The sequence below is a fragment of the Labrus bergylta genome, chromosome 15, assembly GCF_963930695.1.
Source record: "Labrus bergylta chromosome 15, fLabBer1.1, whole genome shotgun sequence".
NCBI classification, from domain to species: Eukaryota; Metazoa; Chordata; class Actinopteri; order Labriformes; family Labridae; genus Labrus; species Labrus bergylta.
Genome location: NC_089209.1, coordinates 6,016,318 through 6,043,844, shown reverse-complemented (window position 1 = coordinate 6,043,844; position 27,527 = coordinate 6,016,318). Strand labels below are relative to the sequence as shown.

General features: G+C 41.2%; 2 protein-coding genes across 2 annotated transcripts in view; both read left to right on the top strand.

Moving 5' to 3' along the window:
- Positions 1-27,527, top strand: part of c15h1orf131 (chromosome 15 C1orf131 homolog) — a 282,944-nt gene that overhangs the window by 168,375 nt on the left and 87,042 nt on the right. The window lies entirely within an intron of this gene.
- The window catches only part of LOC109986428 (exostosin-1), a 183,690-nt gene that overhangs the window by 124,162 nt on the left and 32,001 nt on the right, over positions 1-27,527 (top strand). The window contains exons 4-6 of the mRNA XM_065963908.1: positions 11,523-11,616; positions 15,495-15,602; positions 20,140-20,259. Of these exons, the coding sequence (XP_065819980.1) occupies positions 11,523-11,616; positions 15,495-15,602; positions 20,140-20,259 (322 nt within the window). The remainder of the gene's footprint in view (positions 1-11,522; positions 11,617-15,494; positions 15,603-20,139; positions 20,260-27,527) is intronic.

Sequence of the window (27,527 nt, the reverse complement as noted above, 5' to 3'; positions counted from 1 at the left end):
AGCGGATAGCTTTCAAGCCTTTATGTTTTCCTGTTTATGTATGCTATTTTTTATAAGCTCTGATTGTGTGTGAGTGTGTCTTTGCCGTGTGTGTGAGTGTGTCTTTGCCGTGTGTGTGAGTGTGTCTTTGTGTGTGTGTATGTGTGTGGTTATAAATATTAGTGAAGGTGCATTAATATTCTGAACCAGGGTAGTCTGGAACATTAAGCTTTAATAGCAGCCCAGAGACCTGTGTTTCAACTCTCAGAAGGAAACAGTCTCAAATGTGATGTCACACTCACACACACACACACGCGCGCGCGGTGATAAATATGGAAATTCTCTGAGTCTCAGCGACACAGCATTGAACATGCAAATGATTCTCCCTCAAACACACACTTGAAGTGAAGGTGTTTTTGTGAAGTCGTGCCATCTGTCTTCAGGTATTTTGTGGAAACTTGAACACAAAGGTATCGAGGTATAGGAACAGACCTCTACAATAACAGAGTCTGCTTTCATAGTGGTTTTTCGTCTAATATGACTTTGATGAACGTCTTCTGGGAGGCCTGGCCCTGATGCACACCTTTGGAGCTGCTGTTTGGATGTAAAGGATCAAAATGAGGCGGCTGTGGCTCAGTTGGTAGTCGGTCGTCTCTCAACCAGGAGGTCAGGGGTTTGATCCCCAGCTCCTGCAGCTACATATCTGATGTGTCCTTGGGCAAGACACTAAACCCCAAATTTCTCCCACTGATTTGTCCGCGGCATGTAAATGGAAATAGTGATTCTGATGGTTCACTTTACATCGCTCGCTCATCAGTGTGTGAATGTGAAGGTGTGACCTGCGGTGTGAAAGTGCTTTGAGTAATAATAATGAAAGTAGCTTTATTTATATAGCACCTTTAAAAACAAATGTTTACAAAGTGCTGCGACAGACAAAGCAAATACTGCAACACGACAACAGAACAGAGATCAACAGAGAGGGAAAAATTGTAAACATGCAATTAACAGGAATAAGATTCAACAGGCAGGTATGGAGAGGCAGTTCAACACAATGAAGGAAAATTAGTTTAAAATCAATCAGGAGAAAACAACATTAAAATTGATGGAGAGTGGGACGACATCACATCACATCACAGGCTGTAAACACAGAATGAAGATAAAAAAAAGAGATAAACAGGACATTGAGAAAGAGAAAGATAAAAAGGTTAAAAGCAATAAAATTAATAAAAGGAAGGGCTCGATCTTTAAAGGAGAAATCACATGAAAGCAAGTCTATAAAAGTGAGTTTTAAGAAGTGATTTAAAAGATGCCACTGACTCTGCCCGCCTTATCTCCTCAGGCAGGTTGTTCCAAAGCCAAGGGGCTCTGATCGCAAAGGCTCGGCCTCCTTTAGATTTGAGCCTCGACTTTGGAACAACCCGAAGGGCACTGCCTGAGGATCTGAGGTCACGAGAAGATTGGTAGGGGGTTAACATTTCACAAATGTAACCCGGGGCCAGGCCAAGACGAGCTTCAAAAGTAGTCAGAAGACTGAGAAAAGCGCTAAACAAGCTCAAATCCATTTAACGTTCAAGTCCAAATACGCACACACAAGTTGTTTTTTCAAGTTTTGGTCAGCTTATGTTTGTCCGATTTAAAGTGTCCTCCCTCCTCGTGTGTGTGTGTGTGTGTGTGCGCTCTATCACTACGGTCCATCCATCCACATTTTCTAAGAATGTTCTCCATCGTTGCAGAAATTACGACGGTGACCTTTTAAAAGCAGGAAAACACTAAAGAAGATAAAGAGAGTCATGTGACAAGACTGAGGCATTTTATTTTTCTATTATTTAGCTACAGCTACGAAAATGCCAACAATGATGTTATCATGACTAAAATGTTCTCCTCTGGTAGAATAGTATGTTTTAAAAAAATGCAAATTCTTCCAATTGACTGATCGCATCTGAGCCCATGCCAGTACTTTCATACCCACATAAGCATACATTCACTCAATATCTGGATTCTACTATAACTTTATAACAGTGACGCTGCAGTTGAAGCACAATGTTGTTTCATTGAATGCAATAACAATCAGAAATCAATTGGTTTTGTGCTGGTTGTTTTTGGTTACATTTTGTTACATTGGTTAGATTGGATAGACGCGATTCTTCTTGTTGAAAGTTGTTGCGCTACATTGACTTTGAAACTACTTTTTTAAGGTTTATTTGGGGAGCTCTTTGTGCCTCTATTAGAGAGATAGGACAGTGGATAGAGTCAGAAATTGGGGAGAAAGAGTGTGGGGAATTACATGCTGGAAAGGAGCCACAAACCCGGCTCACCTGCCTGGAGGACTATAGCCTCCGTACATGGGGTCCATGCATGAACCACTCGGCTACAGGTGCCCCTTAAACTACTTTTTTAAAGTGGGGAAGTTCAAAATTGTTGCTTTGGCATCAAGTATTTGGGAAAACTGTTTGTTGGATTCTGACTGTTTCTGCCGTGATGAATATGTTTATGATGCTAATTGAGGCCTTTGCCTCCTCCTGCTTTTGTTTAACCCAAATTTAAATCTCACCTCAGTGTGGAATATTTCTCAGATAACTCCATCTCTGTATTGACATCTGGTCAACACAAAGAGAAACACGCAGACGTACACACATAAATAGAAAGCTTGGAATCACTAATGCTCTCTCCACTTAGGTCCGGGCCTCCGTTTTCTGCCGTTGTTTGCAGTGCGAGCCATTAAAGCATCAAACATTCTCCATATGGCCTCTGAGTTACGCGATTTGTTGACTACAAATTGGAGACAATGGCAAAGCTTTTAACTGGCCGAGCACGCCTCTGCACTAATGTGGGCAGACACATTATCGAGACTAACCGTGCCAGAAAAGCAGACGCTCACTCTGTCACACACTTAAGCACATGTACACACAAACACACACACACACACACATTCCCCGCCACGCTCCCTGATGATGGACTAAATGGCTTGTTGATGCTCTGAAGGCTTTTTAAACAGCTTCCAACACACTGCAGAGAGCCAGGTGCTCGTAGAGTGGGAAGTTGTCACAGCGCAAACACTTTCCCTCATGACATTTAGATTTAGATTGTGTTGAAGTACTCAAGAACGTCACAACTTTTTGGAGCTCTGGGTCTCGTCTCGGATTTGAAAGCATTTTTACTCGGTCTTGTCTTGGTCTTGGATTGGCGGGACTCCAGATTTTAAATCAAGACCGGTCAAGACCACCACTGACAGGTTGATTTGTCCAAGTCATTACTGTGTTTAGAAGAAAAACACCTCTTTCTAAAAGAAAAAAAATACTTCAAATCATTCAGAATTAGATTTTTATCCCCTGGTTACAGCCGCTACCTTCCCTGTGTTACGGTCTAAGAGAGTGACAAGCCAACCAGCACAAGATTTTTTAGATGATTTTTTATTGATATTTATGGTCCTGGTCTTGACTCGGTCTTGGAGCACTCTGGTCTCGGTTAGTGTGGTCTTGACTACAACCCTAGATTCAGACTTTCATTCCTCCATTAGTTTTTAACAATAAGAGTCTCAACTGTGTGCTTTGAATTGTTTTAGTTACTCCAAGTGTGAAAGTTATCTGTCTTGGTTTTTAAATCAGAGCCCTGAGTTTGATTTGTGTTTCCTGTTTTATTTGGTCTTTTCCTTCCCTCACATTTCTCACTCCCTGTTTGTATTATCACGGTTATATTCCTGAGTTCTCTTTTGGTCTTAAGTGTTTCCTGTTTTATTTTGTCGTTCTTGTCCCATCGTGTTACTTGTCTAGTTTCATTTCCTCCCTTTGTGTGTTTTCCCTCCTCTTTGATTGCCCATTAGTTTCACATGTGTCTTGTTTCTCACACCTGTGGTTGATTCCTGAGATTTTTCCTTGCGGTTACTCATCGTGTTTTTCCTTCTCCTGTGTTCTCCTGCGTTTGTTTTGTTCTCTGTTTTTGCCTTTTAGGCTTTTGTACTAATAAATCTTGATTTTGCTGTCTGCACCTGGGTCCTCTACCTCCTCCTCAGTCTCCTGAGTTTTTCATACTTTGTATCTTTAAAACCTCTAATAAGAACTTCCAAAAGTCTTATGTTAGAGTTTTAGTTAGAGACAGTACAGTGGATAAAGTCAGAAAATGGAGAGAGAGAGAGACAGAGAGACAGAGAGACAGAGAGAGAGACAGAGAGACAGAGAGACAGAGAGACAGAGAGAGAGACAGAGAGACAGAGAGACAGAGAGAGAGAGAGAGAGGAATGACATGGGGGAAAGAATACACTGGTCGGATTTAAACCCGGGCTGTCCGCTTGGAGGACTATGGCCTCTGTACAGGACTGCTGTCAAACCGCTTATGTTTGCTTTGCTGCCACACACAAATCCAAACATGTTTTGGCACCCAAATCCTCTGTTCCTCTCCCAACAGCTTTCACTCACACACGTGTCCTCACACAGAAACACACAATCCCCCCCCTCAGCTCCCGGCCTGACTTCATAAATCACAGCTGCTTCACATCTTGTTCTGCCGAGGGTGCCTCTCCTTGTGACTCCCATTTTGGGATAAATGTATCAAACCTCACACTCGATCTTCTTCGTTTTCTGTTTTCAGCTCGTGAGAGTGCGTCAAGTTGAAAAGGAGACGGCAAACTATGGGAGTCAGTGGGGAAAAGTGGGCACAGATATAATGTGACAAACACATGTGACATAAAAGTAACCTAACAGACCTCAGGAGACTGAAGCAGTGTGATGATTATTTAAATCAGGAGACACTTATGTTAGAGTTTACAAAAATGTATTTAACAGCTTAGGAAAAGATAAATATACAATGTCTTTTGGGATTAGACTCCATCATGATGACTTCATGCACTCAGAGGGGTAGCGAGGCCGACAGCAGGATAGGATCCCCCCCCCCCGATGGAGTCTAGACCCTGGTGGTGTTTCTAGAAGAATGCAGAATGTGATGAGGAGTGGGTTTTTGAGGCTGTATCTGAAAGGTGAATGGACGGTTGCAGCGATCGCACTGAAATGACAAACTGACTGTGGAAGAGAGAGAAAAGCTTTTTTAAAATTAGACAGCATCAGGATGATTGGTTGAGAGAGGCTGTGGCAAAATCTGGTTGGATTATTACTTAAAGAGTACACGAACCAAATCAGCTGATCACCAGAGGAGGGAGACGGAGGAAGTGGAAGAGAGGGAGGGGCTACGTAGAATGAAGAAAATGAATAAATGTGTGTGAGAATATAAAAAGTCTTCCTGCTTGAATTCACGCTGAGCTCCATATAATTATAACTTCTATTTTTTACAACTAAAAAAGTATATAAAAGTCTATGACTTCTCGTTAACTTTAATGCAAGACATTGAAATTAAAATAAGATTTAAAAAAAATATGTTTTGGAAAAGTTACACTCATAAGAGTGTGAGGAGTCAATACTCAATATTTATCATTAAAAATACAAAATACTAAAACTAGTAAAACTATAAATGGCATCAAGTTTGATATCTACACACAAACACAAACAGAAAGTCTAGTTGTCCCTACTGGTGTAATCGTTCAATATGTGTGTGTGTGTGTGTGTGCGTGTGAGGCCTCACATACATTGTGTGTGGCTCCATTAATTATGAAGCAGAGACACACACCGGGGTTGTCCTTGAAGAGAAAAACAACGTTTGTTCATAAAAAGAGCAAACGGGGCAAAAATGTTGCTCGCTTGTGCAATTTATGAGACAATGGAAATAAATTGAACAACTTGAACGTACAGTGAGAAATGTGTTCCTCAGAAACGTTACCAAAAAAAGGAGAGAAAAATGAACAAAGGATTAAAAGTACAGCATGCAGAGATTGGGAGATGATTTTAAAGGAAAGGCTGCTGGTCAGAATATCGGGCAGGGCGGTCCTTAAACGCAACACAAACATGAAAATACACCAGCTGTCTTTTGATCAGGTGTTCATTTCTGTTAGAGGAATGCATGCGTACTATAAAGCCAATACTTTTGTGTATTTTGAGCACACACAAAAGCTTAATATAATCTGTCGTGCACTGCTTGGTTAACAGGTTGATTGACAGACTGTAGTTTTCTGTCCTTAATGTTGTCTTCAGCTCTCTTAGGCCGCAGTCAGCCTATAGGCTCAGATGTCCCGAAGCACACCTTTGTGTTGTGGAGTGTTTTTTCTTCACAATTAATTCACATTTTTCACCGACACTGTGTCGAGTGTAGAGCCTTCTGCTGAGAGAGAGAGTCTTTTACTTTACACTATTTCTTTTGTTTTTCAGCTAAAATGTTCTTGAGTGATTCTCAGTGGCACGTATTGATTTTTAATCCCCTCACTCTGAGTCTCATCCAGCTCGGTGTCTCTCCTGTCTGTCTCTCGGTTTCTATAATGGACACAAACAGAGAGAAATACTCTGAATCCACACAGCGTTCTGCACCTACACTTTATCTACAAGCTGTATTAAGATATGTTTTTATGGATGGTGGCCAAAGGACCAGATGTGTATTAGCTGTTCCCCTTAGTTCTTGAGAAAAGTCGTGTACCTTGTTGAAATTGGATAATAACAGGACGAGGTACGTGAACTAACATCCACAAAGGTGTTAAAACTGAAGGTAAGCTACAAACTTGACAAACCACACATATCTATATGTACAATAAACTATCAAAATGATATGTAGGAGTATTATAATGAAGATATCTGGGTCACAACACCTGATACAGCAGCCAAAATGTCCTCTATCTTTCCTCCTGGTAACTACTGGGATTCCCTGGTAGCTCCGCTTGGTTCCCCCCCAGTCTCTCTTGGGATCTACTCCAACTATATTAATGTCACAGGACGTGTCAAAGGGCTTCCCTCACATTTAAGTGGCCCCTCTCTTCCTGAGGAGCAGCAGCGACCAGTGCTTGTCCTTGATCACTGACCTTTTCCACTTGAAGTGCAGTGAGTGTGGACAGTGAGGGGACAGATAAATAGCAGTCTGTAGGTAGAGAGCATGAAGAGGTGTCTGGTTTTGGGAAAAAGGTTGGATGGTCAAGGGCCGAATTTGGCGGTACGAGTGCTCCATTGGACCGGGAAAAAAGGAGAGTGTCACCCATTGGTTTGTGAATCCCCTTTTTTGAAGTTGGTTATTGCCACTTTTGGTTGTGCCATCTTGGTGTTTTACAACTAATGGGTTTTAATCACTTGTTTTTAAAGCGATATTGTGTCTTTACCGTCTTATTTTAGTTTTTCCATTTCTTAAAATGAAGATTGGAAAGTTACTGACAATAAAAAACAGAAAAGAGGAAGTGCCATCTGTATCTCAGAGAGATCTCTCTACCCCAAAGACATTTACCGCCATATCATGTCTTAACCAGAATAGAAAGGAAGGCAGTTTTTGTTTTCTCAGAAATGAAGTGCCTGAACCTCTACTTACTCTGAATCTCTTACATACCAGGAAACACAGGTATGATAAGGCATCAAAGCTGGAGCTGCAGAGTCAATCAATGTCAAGACCTGGGAGAAAAAATAACCTGTGGCAACCTGGGCTGAAGACTCTATGAAGTCTGGTGTTTGCTTTATCCAACCTAGATCATTTTTTACCCCAAGCTTCTTCGCACCATCCGTGACCCTCAAAAAGCAGGATGTGATTGCCAGGTAGAATCGTAGCGCCTTGTGGGTTTCCAGGATTTTTGATCAGCAGTACAGTCGGCGAGGTTACCTGGTTCATATCAGCTCCCCATGATTCACCTGGACCATCTGGCTTCCAACATTTGCAGAAGCTCGAGTCTTTGCCACAGATGATCATGATGCAAGGCCACTGCAATAAAAGCTGCCTCGCCAAATGATAACCGGGAGCCAGCTGCACCCACTCTTCTTAAATTAAACCTTCACCTACTTACTGTGTGTCATGGGTGTTAAATTACTAACTAAAATAACTCAACTCAATTCAGCTCTATTTTAAAAATATATGTGTTGCCCCCAATAAACAACATTTGAGTCGAGGCAACTTCAGATTATAGATCCTGAAAGTGTGTAAGTGTAATGGAACATTTGGCTAACTTGGTGGCTAACTTATCTAGCAGAGTTATCATTTGTTTGAATTGACATTTAGTTTTGCAAGCATTAAATATTAATGGACGAAGCCATGAGTGACGTCACTCTTCTGTAACTGCAGGGGGCTTTGGAGTCCCATCGATGGTGGTCTCCACGCTGGAAAATTCTGTTTTCAGTCTAATAGCTGAAGCCGAGGCGAGTTGTAAGCCCCCTGACACACGGAAGTTAATGCGGAAAATATTTTTAAAAAGCTGCAGTACCTCGAGTGTCCACTTGAGGAAGCAAAAGATGGTGAATCCCATCTGGTTCCCTGTTAAAATATACTTTTTAAAAAATGTATTTTTTGGCTTTTTGTGCCTTTTAATGGAGAGATAGGACAGTGGATAGAGATGGAAATCAGGGAGAGAGAGAGAGAGAGAGGGGAATGACATGCGGGAAAGGAGCCACAGTTTGGATTGGAACCTGGGCCGCCCGCTTGCAGGACCATAGCCTCCAAACATGGGGCGCACACACTAACCACTTCATGACCAGCGCCCCTTAAATACACATTTTTAAAGCAGAATTAAACGTGTTAATTTGGTCTCTATTGCTTTTTTATTATTATTAAAACTCATCCGTTTGACTTCATGAAGGCGTGGAGTTACGTACAATGTTTCTGACCTTTGGCCGTATGAGTTGACCTACAGGTGGGCAAGTTGAGGCTGTTTGCATGGAGGCAAAATGTAACCAATAGGTGATGTCATGGAATCTATACGTCCATGTTTTATATAGTCTGTTGTTTTAATGTTGCAACATGGTTTCACATGTTTTTTTATTTGAACCTTATGAACTATATGGACAAATGATAGATTCATGTGTAGCTGGTGCAACACAAAATGTAGACGTTGTGAATGCTCACAAAATGTTTCTTTTTCTGCAATGCTAAGTGGCGATGCTAACTGCCCTTATTTCTGTTCAATGTGGTCAGTTTACGGTCACCTTTCTGGTGATAATTCCATTTTTACAATTCCACCTTATAAGCTCAGTATCACAGGATTCAGTGTTAGTGTATTGTCCATGTAGAGTCTATCAGTATTCATTAACCCTTCGGTGCTCACTTGTCCAGAGTCAAGAAAGAGGCTGCAGCTCAGGACAATAGAAGCTTTTCCTTCATGACATCTAAGGGAGGAGGTATGCTTGATTTAAACAAAGCGTTTGCATGCACATGATAGCTGCCCTGTGTCTGTTTGGAGCATGCTGTTTGCACATGAACAGAAGAAGCAGTTAAAGAGGCCTGAGCTTTCTTGTGCGCCCTCCAGAGGTTTTCTCTTGTAACACACATACTGCACACTCGTTTATGTGAACAATAAAGTTTATGATAGCAGCTGGTTGAGAACACAAGGCAAGGCTAAAATCAAGTATACTTCAAGACTAAACCTGACTGAAAAGAAAGAACTACAGATTTCCAGGCTTTTTCATTTGAGTTTAAGATGGCATCACAAAACCTTATCATGCGGGAATTGATGCAAAGGGACATGGCCATTCGTAAACAGAAGATCTTAGTGGTGAGGTGAGATTTTACTGAAGTCAAACTGTGTGTTTTTTTATTCTCCAATAACTGTCCTTGTGTTTGACAGCTGCTCTCTGTATGCGTGTCTGTCTGTCTCAGAGGATTTCCTTTTACGATGACCTTGTCTGAGGCTACCTGACATCTTATTCTGGCCTCATCCACTCTCACACGCACGCATGCACACACACACACACACACACACACACACACACACACACACACACACACACACACACACACACACACACACACACACACACACACACACACACACACACACACACACACACACACACACACACACGTGCACAGTGGCAGCAGTAAGTGATAACTGAGACGCTCTCTCATACACACACACACACACACACACACATATAGAGGGAGCTTTACAGGCAGGTGTACACACACACATACACACACACACACACACACACACACACCCACATATATATATAGAGGGAGCTTTCCAGGCAGGTGGACACACACACACACATATATTCACACACACAGGTGTCTAGGTGTCTGGTGGTGCAGTTGCGGGGACAGTTGATCCCCAGACAGATTAGGCTGCAATCAGAAATCTCCTCAGGCCAGCCCCGAGATCATGTGCACTCACACACACCGACACACAGATAGACACAAACACACACACAACCACACACAAACCACCAGAGCTCTAAAGTCGGCCACTTTTACCCAGACAGTATTGACTTCCTTATATTTGAAAAATTCTTCAAGTTTTGGGCTGCTTGGAACAGTCCAGCTATCAGTACATACTGTATATGTTGGGAGTGTTTGAACGTTAAGCTTCAGAGAATACAGTTTGTCATTTGTACAGACAATTTTATTTTCAAGATTTCAACATTCCCATATGACGCTTTTGATCTGTGTAAAACATGGGAGCATCAAATGGATTGCAGGTATTGTCGGGAAGTCAACGTTATGAGTGTTATGATTATCATAGAGAAGACGAGTGTAAACGACGTTCCCAATAGGATGCTCTGGGGTTGGCAGCAAAGCAGAAGGGGAGCACGCACACTCACAAAGCAACGGTGCAAGTTTCTAGGTGGCTGAAACCATTCAGTCAAAACAATAGCTACTTTTATGATGCACAGTATATTTGTGTCTGTCCACTATTCAGTAGAAAGCCCTGACCTTTCTTCTGCTGGACACGAGCAGCATAAAAGAAGAGGGTCCATGAAATCCTCAGGGCTCCTAACAGCTGCTTCACAAGCATGACACACATTTCTCCTGCTGTTTTAAACACACCTGCTACGCCCAAACTGTTGGAAACTTCTTTTCCAAACAAAAGCTCTCTTGCCTCCGCCCTGGTAAGTGGGACACCGTTTGTTGTGATCTGATATTCCCTCCTATTGGACGAGCTACGGTTATGTCAAACAGTGTCCAAGTTAAAAAAAAATGTAACATCAGTGCAGGGCGCTCTGACACCACTGTGTCCTATCTGAAAGGCCCTAAGGAGTACATTATGTACATGTTTAAATTCCTGTATTCCGGGATCTCAGTTTGGTCAACATTTCCTAAGGCATTGAAGAAGAAGTTTAGTGGTGACAGGGATTCAGGGTAAGACAATAATCAGTGATAAAAAGTGAATATTTTATTACTGTTATTATCGTAGAACCTGAGGACATGACAACTCAATAAACAGGTTAAAGGGTCTGACATACTTTTTACACTTTTCTTTCTTTCTTTCTTTCTTTCTTGTACCCAGGAAAATTACCTGAAAATATCTACTTTGGATTCTACAAAGTCACTCTTTCTCTCTGTTGTTTTATCTCTTCTCTTCCATTTCTCTGAATCAGGGTACTGCATGTTTAATTGTGCTGTCTTAAAATGTGCTTGTACTCTGGGAAAAGTCGCTTCATGTAATAAAACTCTTTTCTTTGGTAACTTTTCTGGGGTGCTTTTACCTTTTGGTTTCATATGTGTACTTCTGTCTTCTTCTAACCTTTAGTGATTTCTCTGTGCCGTAGGTTCGACTACCAGGAGCTGCTCCACAACTCCAGTTTCTGCTTGGTGCCCCGCGGCAGACGACTGGGATCCTTTCGCTTCCTGGAGGCCCTGCAGGTCTGTCTGTGTTTATTGATATCTATGTCTGCTGCTGGGGACTGTGTGATCGCAAACCACTTATCGTCTGTCATTCATACTACAAGCCATTAAAGGTCACATATTCTCCTCATTTTCAATAAGTTTAAATAAGTCTCAGAGCTCCCCAGAACATGTCTGTGAAGTGTTGTTCTAAATCCACTCTGATCCTGTACTTGATCATGCCTATAAACCCCTCTATTTCAGCCCTGCTCAGAACAGGCTGTTTCTGTGTCTGTAGCTTCAAATATGTAAATGAGCTGTGTCTGACCACGCCCCCTCTCTGGAAGGACTTGGGTCAGCTCGGGCTTTCTCGCTCCATGTACTATATTGTTTACGGTGAGAAGGCAGACTCAGAGGGCAGAACAAACACCTAGCTGTGGGAGTGTCACCCACCTGGGGGAGGGGTTACTGCCCTTTGTGATGTCATGAAGGGAAAATCTCCAAACGGCCTGTTTGAGCACACATTTTCTTAAAAGTGGAGCAGGCAGAAGACTGAGAGGATGGACTTTTCTCATATTTGGGGGGTTTGAAGACAGACTAGGGACACATGTTAGTGTTAGAGAAACATGGTGAAGTGTATACTGACAGTTCAGGGTTTAGGGGGATAATTTTTTAACATTTTTTTTGTGTAGTCAGTTTGACGACTGACAATTTTCACTCCCGCATATTTAGTTACTTTACTTTATCTGATACACATTCATAAATTAATCTCATAATCATACCCTCCTGCAGTCTTTGGCAGGTGACGCATTGACGAAAAACTCAAAATAAACTCAACTTCTTTTTAAAATGTAATTTGATGTTTGGCATTCAAAATATTCAGTTTCTAATCAAAAATCTGAACAAAAGAAAGGATGAAACTTTGTGTGGACACTGGAGAATCAATGATTTATTTTTTATTGAAAGATGTACAAAGTAATGGAAAGAATGAGTGGCAGGAATAATGAGCTAAACTTTAATTAAACTTTCCTTTTAGAGGCATGTCAATTATTTTAATGGCTTTTTTAAGAGTGAATCAGACCTGTTTGAGAGAGAGGTGAAATGAGAATAAAAGGTGGGAGAAAGGAAAAGAAGCAAAGGTGTACTAATCATCACTTTTCAGGAGTCAGCACAGAAGTGAGAAATATAAAGACATGTAAGAGGGTTATGGAGGGATGGGATGAGAACAGAAGAGAGAGAGAGTGATCGCACAAAGCCAGACTAATCAAAGCAGCGAGAATGTGCATGGACAGGTCACTGATCATGCACTCGGCATTTTGTGAATCTCCTTTAATCTCGTGGCTTCACTTGATGGAGACTCCGGTCCAACTTGAACTTTAAATGAAATACCAGACTTATTGAAGTTTTTTTTCTCTGACACGGCTCCATTATTCAGACCAGAAATATACAAATCAGACCGTACGGCGCGTCATTACAATGAAGCCATAGCAGGTTTGATATGGGATATGTGGAGTTGTTCTTAGGGGGCCAAGGTGGCGTTTGTCTCTCAACGATACTACCCCTGCTGCTCGGGCAGAATGTGAATGTGAATGTGTATGATTGGGATTGGTTTAAACTGATGTCCAAACATCAGGTCCAAGGTGGCGTTTGCCTCGTTGGCTATGATGTTTGGATGTTTGTGAACACAGCAATCGCGCTCTAATGCCAAACAAAACAAGCGAGCCAAGATCGCCTGAAAGGGGTCGCCTCAATCGAATCCTGAAGCGGATTGTTTGCAGTGAGAACGCAATCAACAATCAAGCGACATCTGGGACAAATAAGTGGTTGACTCAGTAGTTTTATCTGCTTGTGAAAAAGACTCAAATTATTATTAGCAACTGGATGTGAACAGCATCAGTGATGGCAGACTCGTTTGGGTTCAAAGGGTCGTGTTGTAGAAATCAGTCTTGAAATCAACACCGGTCTCTAGACAACTTTTTGAAGGTCTCGGAATCGAAAGCACTTTTACTCGGTCTTGTCTCGGTCTCAGACATGGCGGACTCTGGATTTTAAATCAACACCAGTCAGTTGACTACAACACTAGTTAGAGGCATAGCTTCACCTCCGCCACATTTTTTTTGAAACCTTTAAATCTTTGAGCCAAAACCTGTAAACTTTTTTTTATCCCCACCTGACAGGACGGTGACATTCCCTCTCTAGTGTTTGCATTTAAAACTAATTTCTGCTAAATCACTCCTTCTCTATACGTTCAATAAAAACTACATAGCTTTGAAAAAGTTTGAAATACGTTAACCATTCAGCTTTGTCCACTTTAGTGTGACTTTCTGAAGTATTTTAAATCCAAACTGCTTTCTCCGATAACAGGATTTGGCTTCCAAAAAACAATTCATTAAATATTTGTGATAGAATTAAAGCTAAAAGTATGAATAAAGTAAACCACAGGCTTATAAGTGATGCCTAAAGTGAAGTAAATGATCCAGAAAACAACACATTTTCTCCTTTAACACAGAGTTACACCGTACAGCAGAGGGAAAAATACACTTCTGTCCATTAACCACAGATGAAATGTTGAAAGACCCTCCTGTGGGGAATGAAAGCAGCTCCTGATGAATGAGTTCACATTAATGAATCCTCTAAATACTCACGCACACTGGGAAATAAATAAATACATTAAACGTTGTCCTTAATCTTTTTGGCAGCTTCATTTGTTTCTGCAAAAAACTGGAACTTGGAACAATTTGAAAGAGTCTCATCGGACAGAAAGTACCTAAGAGGATAAATCCCTCAATGGAAGGAAAAATAGATCCTCTCAGCGCTCCGCTTCTTTAAACTTCTGCTTAATAATCTCCCTCACTCCCTCTTTTGATCAAATAACATTTTAATGCATACTTTTTAGTAGAGCAGAAGATTTATTACCCACAAGTTGTTGCAGGGTGGAAACCCTTCAATTAAGATCTTGCCTAAAGACGTATGTCCACCAGATGGACAGATAACACTGAAAACACTGATATATTATCCTATGACTCTTAAAGGCAGGGTTGGTAATTTCCTCCAGATCCACTTTTTAAGATTTTGATTGAAATTGTCTTTAGGTCCTGACAGAAATTAATAACTCATGTGCTCTGAAAAAGGAACGAAGGAAATCTGTCATTTGTAGCAGTTTGTAAGCCTGTAAAAACTTTGACAAATGTCTGCCACGAGGTACCAATCTGATGAACCAATCACTCCTCCCTGCTCGCTCTCTACCCCTTGCGTGCACGAGCCCACACTCAGTTCTTCAGCGATGACGGAGATTATCCTGTGAGTTAGTCGTTGGCCGTTGTGAGCAGTTAAATATTCACATTTTTTAATGTATTGTTTTTAAAGTTTAGTGTTTACTTAACGCTGAACGAGACGACGTAGTTTGTACACAATTCAAGCGATGAGCTGAGGTCCGCTTCTGGAGCAACGGCACTCGCGCATGTAAGTGAGGGGGCGTGGCTTTTGAGGGAGCACAGAGGGGAGGGGGTGGGTGCAGACGCAGCACTGAGGGAATGCTATACTTTCAAAATCGTGCTAGTTTTTTTTTTCTCGAATATTACCAACCCATGCCTTTCATAAAAACATTTTTAAAACGTTCTTGCGTTTCTGCTAGACGTCTACAACAGTGTGGGCAGAGCAGAGTAGATTTGTGTTTTTTCAGTTCAGAAAATAATTCTGTTCATGAAGATTTTTAAGCAAATAAATCTAAATAAAACGATCAAACAGTGGTTTTCTGTCAGACTGGAGCCAAGTTGAAAGTCTCTCTTTCAAAAAGGGAGGTCCCTTATGGGGTTTTTACACCCTACATGATCTTTTATTCAACCAAGGTTTCCTTCAAAAAACAAGCTTCTAGTCATATTCATTCCCTTTCTCTCACTTTTCTCTTCCTCACACAGGCGGCGTGTATCCCGGTTATCCTGAGTAACGGCTGGGAGCTTCCTTTCTCTGAAGTCATCGACTGGAGGAAAGCCGCCATCATTGGAGATGAGAGACTGCTGCTGCAGGTAACACATCTGGACACTCTGGAGAAGGGAGGTCCTCGACTTCAAATTACATTTCTGTCGCAAAAGTGTCATTGCTGCTTCTGGAGTCGTCACTAATGGCTAAATAACTTAGCTTAACAACAACAACAATAAACATGTGTGGTACTTTAACAGCCTGTAGGAAACAAACAGTAAATTATCCAGTTGAAAAAAAGAAGCAGTATAAAGATAAAGGTTGGTAAAAGCTACAGCGCAGTAATCTGACGTGGAGTAAACCTCCTTTAAACTGTACAGCATGGAAAAGATAAGATGTGCCCTTTTCTGCATCGGCTAATTCAGTGACTGTCTGCTCAAATGCCAACATCTTCCCTGATATAATTGTCCTCTCTGGCTCCAGATCCCCCCCCCCTCCCCCCCTGAGCGATCGCACAGATCCAGCTGGGGCCCATTCAAACCCAGAGGACAGGCAGCACACGGATCAGGAGTCTCTATAAAAATGTTTTGAGCAGATGTGGGTTGTAAAACGTGCAGAAAGGGCTGCGACCGTTTATAGCTTGATTTCTATCACACCGCATCACCCTTTTTAAATAAAAACAATACTCTTGCATGAGAAAGCTAAGGCGTTTACCTTTAAGGTAATCACTTCACAGGTGCGTTGGTGATGTCATTATGTTTCATACAAATACATCCTGTGTTAAACATGATGAACATTTGCATGCTGCAGGGGCTGGTCTTGTTAGAACATTGTTGTTTGTCCCTTGAAGGTACACTTCATTTGTTCCACAATCTAAGGGTTCTTCCCGTCCTCTAAAACATCAGTCATTGGTGTTTTTAGAGCAGAGTTGCACGTCCATTCAATGGGAAGTTGTTACCAACATGAGTGGTGAGTTTGCCTCCCAATGATTGAAAACACACCCCGAACACATAACTGAAGAGCAGACTTCAGTTCCCGCTCAGAGGAATGACGGAGTCTAATTGCAGCGGTGTGGATTGTACTTAATTCTATTTCTCTCAGACGTGACAGCTGTGATATTCACAGTCACTCACACCTCCGCCAGGAACTATTTTTATCCGAGGAGGATTATTCTACGATTGGCTCGCCTCCTGTTCGCTTTAATTACAGCAGCAGGCTGAGCTCGTGATATTTACTTTGTCTAATTACTCTCTATATTACTGTGCGTGCCACCTGTGTGACCCACACCCCCCCCCCCCCCCCCCCCCGGGCAGCAGGTGTGAAACTGTGTGTTTCTTAACGTCCATTAAAATATCAAAATAAATAAAAATGGACAGAACCCATGTTATGCTATGTTCATTACCTCAAACATATCCTCTTTCTTAGGTCGGTTTCGCCCGTTCGTCTTCACTACGGTCAACTCAGAGTTCGTTTTCATCTGGGGTGGGGGATAGCACAGAGAACTCCCATGATTCCCCGCCAGCCTCGACATCCTCTTTATTTTTGGTTTGATCTGATTTACATACTGTGCTATTAACGTATCAAAACTTGGCTTTTACATGACATATAGCATCTCATAACAGACTCATAATGATGGAATAATGATGGGTTTGATTCGTTTCCTCTAAAAGCACGCTAATTGTTGTTTACCAAGCTGATAAAACGTCTGCAGCAGGGTTCATGCACTGACAGTTTGAAACATTAAAAACAAACACGTATGACTAATGTTGAACAAAACTTTTCCCATTAATATTAAAATTTGTTTCTTTAGCGGACATTGATGAATTCATTTAGAAGAACAGGAAGACAAAGATACAAACGAATAATACTGAGTGCACAACATGACAAACCCAACACATGACGACTGATTAGGACGTGTTTGAACCTCCGAGAGCAGCACGCTCAGTAATGATCTGTAAAGTTTTCAAACACACGCCATGAAACCTCAGGCACATTCAAGCTGGTGAGGACTGTCAGCTGTTGAAATGTTTTCCCTGCAGTTTTTTTTATTCTGATTGTTTCCTCCACACCTCCGCTTCCACTATAACAATGAAATAGCTCGAGAGAGAGAGAGAGAGAGAGAGAGAGAGAGAGAGAGAGAGAGAGAGAGAGAGAGAGAGAGAGAGAGAGAGAGAGAGAGAGAGAGAGAGAGAGAGAGAGAGAGAGAGCAGGGACAGGAAAGAGTATGTAAGACATGTGAACAGAGTGGTCATACTTTAACAAAACAAATGCTCTCATCACTAAGAAATAAGGTAGAGTGGTCCTTAAGGTGTAATATGTATATTTTTCTTATGTTCTTATGTTTGCTAGATTAAACACAGCAGGTCTAAACTACAAATTCATACACCGCCTCCAAAGCAGCGGGAGCAACTTCTAAGAAAATTCTTCGAATCAGGACATTTTCTAAGAATTTCCCCTTAAAGTTAAGACTAGATCCTTGAAAATATGAAAGTAATTCACAAAGCATCATAGCCCTTAAGATAGCTTCTAAATTGTAAAACTGTAAGGAGCAGTGAAAAGGACTTTTAAGAGGCTTAAAATCTCAGAAAATAAGAATCTAGATTTTTACAGAAATCGTTGTGTGTGTGTGCGTTGTTGTGGCGGTGTGAGAAGATGCTCATGGTTGGTAAATGGATCGTGGATGTCGGTCCTCTTTGTGCGTCTGTCACACTCACACTGAGACTCTCTGTTCAGCACATCGCCCAACACACAACGCAGCTCCCACACCTGCTGAGACACTGAATCTCATTACTTTCAATTACATCACTGAGAGCTGCAATACCTGCCTGTTTAATATGGAGCATTTCTATCCCCCCCTGTGGAGAGCAAACACACACGCACACACTGACACACACTCTGTGCCCCTGCTGAGAAACATAAACACTATTAGAGTCAATGGAGGGGGAGAGAATGAGGCTGATGTGATTGCTGTTGTTTGTATTGGTCCTCGGAGAGATGAACAATTAAAGCTCGCTCTGCTGTCGACACATGACGTGAACAGAAACATTAAAAACCTCCTGGATGTCGCCAAAAAGACTCCTCGGTGCACCCGAGACTTTTTGGGCGTCTTTCATTGATTGAAGAATCTAAACCGGTGGAATCATCGTCTATTTGTGCTTCTTAGTCGATACAAAAGGGCAGAAAATCAACAATTGTTTCTTTTTATTTTACAAAAATCTGACAAAGGAACATTTTGTAGCTCTTCTTTACATTGAGTTTAAAAGAGAAAGACCTCAGAAGAAGCTGTGAGTGTTTTCATAAGACTTTGTTTACTATAAATTAAAGCGACCTGTTCCCTTCTCCAACTCATGTTGAATTTAAATGCTAAACTTTTCTTTGATAATGAATAATGGTAAATGGAATTCTAGTCCTTTTCTAGTATTCTGACCACTCAAAGCGATTTTACACCGCATGACACACCTACACATTCACACCACATTCACACACTGATGGCAGATGTTGCATATGTAAAGTGACCATTAAAAGTAACTTAACCCATTCATACACCACCGACGAAGCAGCAGGAGCAACTTGGGGTTGAGTGTCTTGCCCGAAGACACTTTGGACATGTGGCTGCAGGAGCTAGGAATCGAACCCCGACCTTTTGGTTAGGGGACGACCGACTCTACCAACTGAGCCACAACCATCCTAATTTATTCATCACAAATATGAATAAATGGTTTATATTGTTGAAACTACCACTTCTTATCAACTCATGTAGCCATGTTAGCTGCTGCTGGGATCAATTGCCAAGCTCATAAACAATAATAGACAGGGGGCGCTGGTGGCCTAGAGGTTAGTGCGTGCACACCATGTACATAGGCTTTGACATCGAGAGCAGACGGCCCGGGTTTGAATCCAACCTGTGGCTCCTTTCCTGCATGTCATTCCCCACTCTCTCTCTCTCTCTCTCTCTCTCTCTCGTCTCTCTCTCTCTCTCCAGGGTTGTCATTGTTTGTGACAACTTCATTTTAATGTCTTTTTGGATGTTATTAATCACCGCAACTCAATATCTACATGTTCTTTTTCTGTGCCAATCCTTTAATTCAAAAATACTCTAAACCAATCAGAATCGAGCAGCCACTACGACTGACACTGACCTATAAGGAAATCGCTGTACCTCTGACAGCTGGCCACTTACTTCCTTTGATGAGGAATGATAAGAAGGATTCTGACATTTTCTATAATTATTCACAAGCAATTTAAGCCATTTTGCACGAGGGGGTCTTCACTAGAGTCCATGGCAAAGTCTGGGAACACCTGTAGAAGTACTCTTAGTGTAACTTACTTAAAAGTATCCACCATACAATGTAAATACAGTATTAGAGATGGTCAGCAGGTGGTTTTAGTCCCATTCTATCCGGGGGGGTTAGTTAGTTGTAGACACAGTGAGATGTAGAGGTAGATTAGCTTTAAAGGAAGTAGGAGACCCTCCTCTCTTCTTTTCTGCATGACGGCATAATTACTCATGCTTCCTCCACCTGTCTGCTTCCACCTGTTTTTTTTTCCACACACTGATTCTCTTCCCTTTCTCTCAACATGCTTTAAAAACAAACTGAATCCATCTCACTGTCGGTTTTTGTCTTCTTGCCTTTCTTCCTCCAGGTTCCCTCCATTACCCGGTCTGTGGGCCATGACAGGATCCTGGCTCTCCGACAGCAGACTCAGTTCCTGTGGGACGCCTACTTTTCTTCTGTAGCCAAAATCGTCTTAACTACTCTGGAGGTAAGCTCGGAGGGAAAAAAGAAATCGGCCTTATGGGATTTTTTTGGGATTTAGTTTTGTCAGGAGAGCTTTGTTCAATCAGCTGAGCTGCTACATCTTGTTTTATACTCCACATTGCCTCTGGCTAAATTCTACCTCCCGAACATCCACTTTTAGGAGAAATCCCCTCCAGCTGTCAGTTATACTATTTCTATTCTTTCATCCAAAGATGGTTAACTTACCTAGTTTTTTCCAGATATGCTATGCTCTATATTCTAACAGAAACTTCTCAGATCAATCTGCCTTCCAACGTTTCACACAGCATATGAAGCTCAAAGAGGTTGCACCTCAAAAGTAGATATTTGTAGAGTGTGTTGTGAGGTCAGGTACTTTTTCGTTGGTTTTTCCAAGAACTGAATTATCCACCAAACCTTCAGATGTCAACAAAAATCCAACTAATTCATCAAGATCTTGCAGGTCAACATTTCATTGACCGGCCTGATTTGTAAGTTATCAGGACTTCATTTTTAAGAGATTGATAAATCAGTTTCAGCTCAAGTTTTGAGTCTTTTTATTAAAAGCACATGGGCTTAGGGAGCGCGTCCCATGTGTTGAGACTCTCGTCTCGAGCGGTAGGCCCCGGGTTCGCCTCCACCCGTGGCCCCCCTCCGCATGTCATTCCCTGTTCTCTCTCCTTGGTTTCTGACTCTATCCACTGTCCTATCTCAGCATTAAAGGCACGAAAAAGCCCCAAAAATAAATCTTTAAAAGCACATGGGCTTGAGAGATCTATTCAAAGATGCTCTAAAAACCATGGTTCTCAACTGGTGGGTTGGGACCCAAAAGTGGGTCAAGAAGTGGTTTTAAGTTGGTCACCAGGGTCACCATTTGTGGCAGAACGTGTTTGCTGCATTTTTATTTGAAAGAACATTTAGTAGGGTTGTTCATTCATACTCTGTAGGTGACAGTAAGTCTGATTACCTGCCATTAAACGAACGACAAGAAAAGAAGACAACGAGGATAAAGTTTGTTTTGATGCTGCCAGTTAGCATGGCGAAATGAAAATATGACATTAACAATGTGTTTTCTCACATTCAGGACAGTAACGCAGGAATGCAAAGTTTTTCATTACATACATTTTGGTTGAATGTTTTTTTTTTTTTTTCTTTCTCTGCTTCACCGATTGAGAACTGCTGCTCTAAAACATAATCCATCACTGGTGTGGTTTTAAATTGTCTCCTGCACATGCTGGTTTAGTTGCTAGAGGTTGGTTGCTTAATGGCATAACATTAATCAGTGACAGGTGACAGGTAAATGCAGTACTGTCCACCGACAAATATGATAAACCTCGAGAAAAGAAAAAGATAACTTGAGTCTGACTGGTAACAAGCATTTTGACGCCTGCAAAGTAACATATATAGTCTGTGAGGCAGAGTGAAGAGAAGAATGTGAAGGAGGTCTACACTGGCTGGAAGCACTCAGGTTTGAGATGTGTGTGCGTGTATCTGTGTGCATGCCTGTTCTTAAGACCAGAGAGCTCGCGGCTGGCTCGTTAAATGACCTCTCCAGCTCCAGTGCAGAAGATGAACTCGTCTCATCGAGCCTTCCTCCTCTCCTCTCCTCTCCTCTCCATTCTTTACTTCACCTCCTCACCGCCGTATAGTTCACGGACTATTTTCTTCTCTGTGACATCTGTGAATGCAGACTCAGAACATAATTATCCTCCTTGTTATCAACATCATCATTAGTCAAATTACTTTGATCCCTGGCAGCACATCTAGTGGTTTCAACTCATTATCAACAATTCAACCGTTGTTAATATGTTTGGACCTTTTCAAAATCATAAGAAAAGAAACACAACACACACGTAGAAGTAAGTTAAATTGAGGGCAGAACAAAATCATGATCAGGATTTGCTTTCCTTGCTTAGGCTTAACAGGAAACTCTAAAACATTTCTGTCATTCTGGCAAAGCACCCATTAAAAGTTATGTATATTTAAGTGTCTGCATGGTGCCTACCAACCATAAAGGGCTCAAAATTGCAGTGACTATGGAGCCATTCTAACAGATTGGGTGATAAACAGACCAGTCTCCCAAAACATTGATCTTGTAATGTATTTCCAGCTTAATAGTGCAAACGTTTCACTAAATTGCAGCACTTTTTCCTCCTAAAAATCACAGCGAAAACAAGACCTCAGTGACACCGCCAAACGCCTGATGCTAGCAGGGTGTGAAATTAGACAGAAGCCCACTGACAGCCATCCACTGCTGGCCAGATGTGCTAAAACCTTTAGAGCCAGCACGCCACCAGGCTAAATGGGTGAAATGAGGCGTAGTTGATAACTGTAGTGTCCCACATACTGAGCGGCTGACAGTTGGTGTCAGGAGGTGTGTGTTTGTGAGTGTGGGAGTTTGTGTGTGTGTGTGTGTGTGAAGAGCCGGCTGTAAGTGCCAAGCTAATTCTCCACAGATCAGTAGAGAGCTTTGGAGTCAGTGGGACAATAAAGAAAAGCAGGATGCCGACAAAAATAAGTCCATGCTTTGTTCTCATGATTCTGTCCGTTTAAATGAGAAAAGCTCTGAAAGTTATAATCACGAAGGCTTGTCTGTTAGCCTATGACCCATTTAGAGCCTTCTGCATTTGCAGTAATCTTTGGCATTATGAGCAGGGTGTTGGTATGATGGAGTAGGTGTACTGATTTTCTGCTCTATGCACTGATGAGGGACTGGACTGGGGATCTGGAATACCAAGGATTCTCCTAGTGGGCTGACACCCTTTGGGGGCCAATATATGTTAATGTCATTATGCTGAATTAAAGACCTTTAATTTGCTAACAACTGGCCCATAAAGCAGAGTCGGCTCATTGTCTCCAATAACAAAAGGCTGGCCAAATCCATTGACTGTATAAAGACAGCAGTCGCCATTTTTGAAATGCAACTCTAAATAACTTTCAGCCATGCCCCTAACTATGCAAATGTAGCACAATCCTAGCCTTAAAGCCTCTGTACACCCACACAGGTGTTAGTGATTTAGAGGCATGATGCGACCTCTCCTCAGGAATATGTGGGTGTGGCCAGGTTTGTTTGATTGACAGCTCCACTAACCTGTTAATTTTGCATTAAAAGAAACCTTTTGAGAAGGAGGACTTGATGGTCTTGTATTATCATGTTAGTGCTGAGATATTTTTACATGATATATTTTCACCTCAACTCCACCTATTTTCTACCCTTTTTCTGGTGTTATCAGACATAATTATTAAAATGTGTGGGGGTGCAGAAAATGATTTTGAAATCAAAATAGATTAGTTTAAAAATGAATAAAAGTTCACTCCCTATACAGTTTATGCCAATAAAGAAGTTAGCTATTGACACCAAACCCGTTTTTTTGAACCAGGGTTTTTAATTCTCTCAAAAAGGACATTTTAAGACGAGACCTAATGGTGATTCTAAGTCTTTTGGAGCAAGTGGACACTTGAGGGACTGCAGTATTCTATTCACTTCATTGGCTTCATTTCAAAATTGTCCCAATTCTGTCTTTTACATGGCTGCTAAAGGACAGTAAATATGTTAATGCATCTGTTTACGTTGCATTCAATCATTGCATTGAATTGAGGTTGTATATCTTTGAGTGAGTATGTGTTAAATATCTTGAAATAATGACAGCTTCTCCATATGTATGGAAACCAATGATCACCAGGAAGTCAGTCCACCTATTCACTCGTCTATCGTGCTAAAAACTCAGTTTAATGGTGATTTGGAGCGATAGTATATTAGTCATATTTAAAAAGAGAGCTGCAAGGATGTTAACCTGGTAGATACCAAGATCGATTGTGAGGGGATCTGGTTAAAAAATGTGAGGACTGTATTTTTTCTCAGTCCAGCCCTGGCACAGATTGTATTTGTATAGCCATAACTCATTCACTTGCAAACCAGACAGTTCAGAAGCCTTATTATTGGCAATTTTCCCATTGCCATCTTTGTGTTTCTGGAGCCATGAGTTTAAATTTTGGAAAGGAGTAAGGGTTGGCAAACACTATGTATTCTTCTAATGTGTTGAGGCAGTTCAGTTTAACACCTGAAAACAAACACCAAAACACCTTGAACAGTTTTAGAATGATTGTTTGTAGTTTGAAGATGAATCAGACATTTAAGATTAAGTGATCTTGACATTGCTAAAGGGGGCTGGGAATGGTAGAACAGAGCTGGTAGTAGAGTTGAAGGCTGAGTGGTTTTAATTGGACACACACAAAAGGCTGGTTGTGAAATTCATTTCAGGTAAATCTGCATAGGAGACTGAACAATGGGATGGATTGTGGATATCTGAGCCGAGGGTTATTTACTGCAGTGGCTTGATTAGATGATGAAGTGCAGGTGTTCGGGTTCAGCAGCTGCAGGCGCTCAGGCGGAGGTGGAGAAGGCCACACCCAGAAACACAGAGAGTGTCAGACAAACATGAAACACAAAGGAGAGCAAGTGGAAAAACTGTAGACCAAAACAAAATGCTAACATTCACAAACAGTAAGCACTAGATTGGTTTCTGCATCCATAACTCAAATGACACAATTGCGTCCTTCTTCTCTGGGCTTTCTTTTGTCTCCACATATAACATGATTCATTGCATGCAATTTTTAAAAATGCTTTTGTAAAATTTTTATTTATAATCAAAGTCTGACAAAACAATTATGAAATGGCACACAGAACACAATTAGAGACGGAGCACAAGTCGGAGAAACTGAGAAACAAAACACATTGAAATGTGAAAAAAAGATAACAAGAACAGTCAGAGGTTTTATCAGGAATCAAGATATTTTACAATATTTGTACAAAGGCTGGTTTAGTTTGAACATATTTCAGTGTTTGCTTCAAGTTTGTTAACTCCTTAATGAAGATTAAGAACAGTAGTCTTGTTTTCACTGAATTTACATTTGTTGATGAATTGTTTGGTGATAATTATCAGGGTATTTGACATCAATTAGTCTCAGTGCAGCTGTTGAGTTTACTTGGCCACAGGCACAACCGGGTAAGTACAGCTGGTGCCACAAACCGGAAATTCTCCATATCAGTCTGAGCAGTCTGTGCAGACTGCTTAATAACCAGTGGCGCTGCCACCTTCTGGCCAATAGAAAGACTGCTAATAAAGTAAAGTAAAAAAATAAATATTTTAGATTTCTATTTAAATTGAATCTGACTAACAAAGCTGCTGTACCACTTGTCACCACAGGTGCCACCAAAGAGCCCAAAGCACATCTATGGAGTTGCTTCTTGAGAGTAAATTCAGAAAATTTCTATAACATTTCATTTTAGTTGAAGCGATGGAAATAAAAAAAAACTTATTTGATTGGATATTATTTGTTAAGAAAGTCATGAATGTGAAATAATATATGTTGGAACCTGTGTTAGTTGTGTTGCCCTTTTTATTGTAACTTCACTAAATCAATATATGAGAACTACATCAATAAATATATATAACATTGGGCCTGTTGCTCCATTCAAAACCTGCACTCTGTATCACCATTTTATTGAATTCTGAAATAATTACAAAATGACCCTGGCAGCATAAAAACAGAAACAGCCAGTCATGAGTTGTGTAATTTCAATATACTTGATGTCTAACACTGGTATTCACACGCTCTGGTATTTGCTTATCTCATGCTGACTTAATATATAACGCCTGTGTGGTGCAGAAACACTTCTTTGACGGAGTGTAAATAAAGCCATCACACCTCAGGGGCTCTCACATGGGGACCTGAATGCATCATCTGATTTGCTGACGAGTTGAAAGGGAACGAATAAATGATAAAGGAAGAAAACAGGAAAAACAAACTAAAGGTTGTGAGCTTTCCTTTTGAGGAAAACATTTTTGCTCAATCCCACTAAAGCTTCTCATTTAGGGACTGACATGCCAGCCAGCTGCATGATCCTCCCTGTGCCTGTGTCATCTCCACCTTTCATCCCTCATAAAGGGAATACAAATGCAATTTATAGGGGTCTTTATGTTTGTGTTGCCATTGTTCCATCCACTCTTGCCCCTGCTGCTTACACTTTCGAATTTTATGTCCTTTTGTTGCAAATTTACACTTTGATACTAAAAACTATTTAGAAAGACCTTAAGGTGCATTATATCACAACTTGTTCTCCGATTCTTGTGCTGTTAGACCCGGGGTTCCACAGGGATCTGTCCTAGGTCCACTGTTGTTTTCACTCTACAGACACCACTGGGTCAGATTTTGCATTCTCCAGTGATTGCTTGCTATGATGATGATTTGCAGATGAACATGCCAGTGGTCTTAAGAAATTGGTCTGATACAGATGTACGTTAGCCCTTTTAGCTGCTGTAAGGAGCATGTTGTCGTCAAACTTTTTGCTACATAACTCAGCAAAGATAGAAATTTTGGTTATTGGTCCGTTAAGACTGAGTCATCTGTATTAACATTTTACTCCCTCTCCGGATGATTGTGTGCATGGAAAGAGATGAGAATCTTGGATTATTTTTTTGTTTGATATACACATAAAGGAATGGAAACATGGCCAAGATTAGATCGGTCCTCATCGACAGTAAGTGGTCTTATTTGGATGTCATGCTGTCTGGTTTGACTATAAGAAGAGTTTTGAAGGTCTGTAGAAAGTTCGGCATGCAGCCACTCATGTTATTTCCCTACCAGCAGAAATTATTTGTGTTTTTAAATCGCTTCTGATTTCCATTGGGTGATGTTGTTAGAGTTTGAAAGATTGGAACTTAACAGAGGCACACCGTTTAGGCAGCAATGGGCATGAACCAGTTGTTGTCTGACCTTTACATTCAAGTCGTAAGATGGCTTGGCTACTTTAACTGTTTTCAGTTTTTTATTAGTTTGGTGACATCAGTTAGTTTTGGGGAAGCTGTTGAGGAAGCTTGGCAACAGGGGCAGCTCCTAGAAAAAACAGGGTAAGGACGGAGACAGCTGGTGACGCAACAGGAAATGTTTCTGTATCAACCTGAGCAGTGTATGCAGCCTATGATCCATACAATATTTTTTACCCAGTAGCATTGCAAATATAACTTAAGTAAAGGAATGTACTTTCAAGCTTTTTAAGCCTCATAACATCATTTTAAAAAGCACAGCTATAACTCATAATGTGTATTCTTAAAGAAATCGCATTCCTTTTGCTGATCTTCAGATATTTGTGTATTTAGAGGTCCAGCAGAATATTGTAGGTGTGCCATTGATTTTCTTCTTTAAGCCCCCTGAAGACTTCTCAACATTTAACCTGCTGACCTGACCTGAGTTAACAAGCCTAATGGATGATAT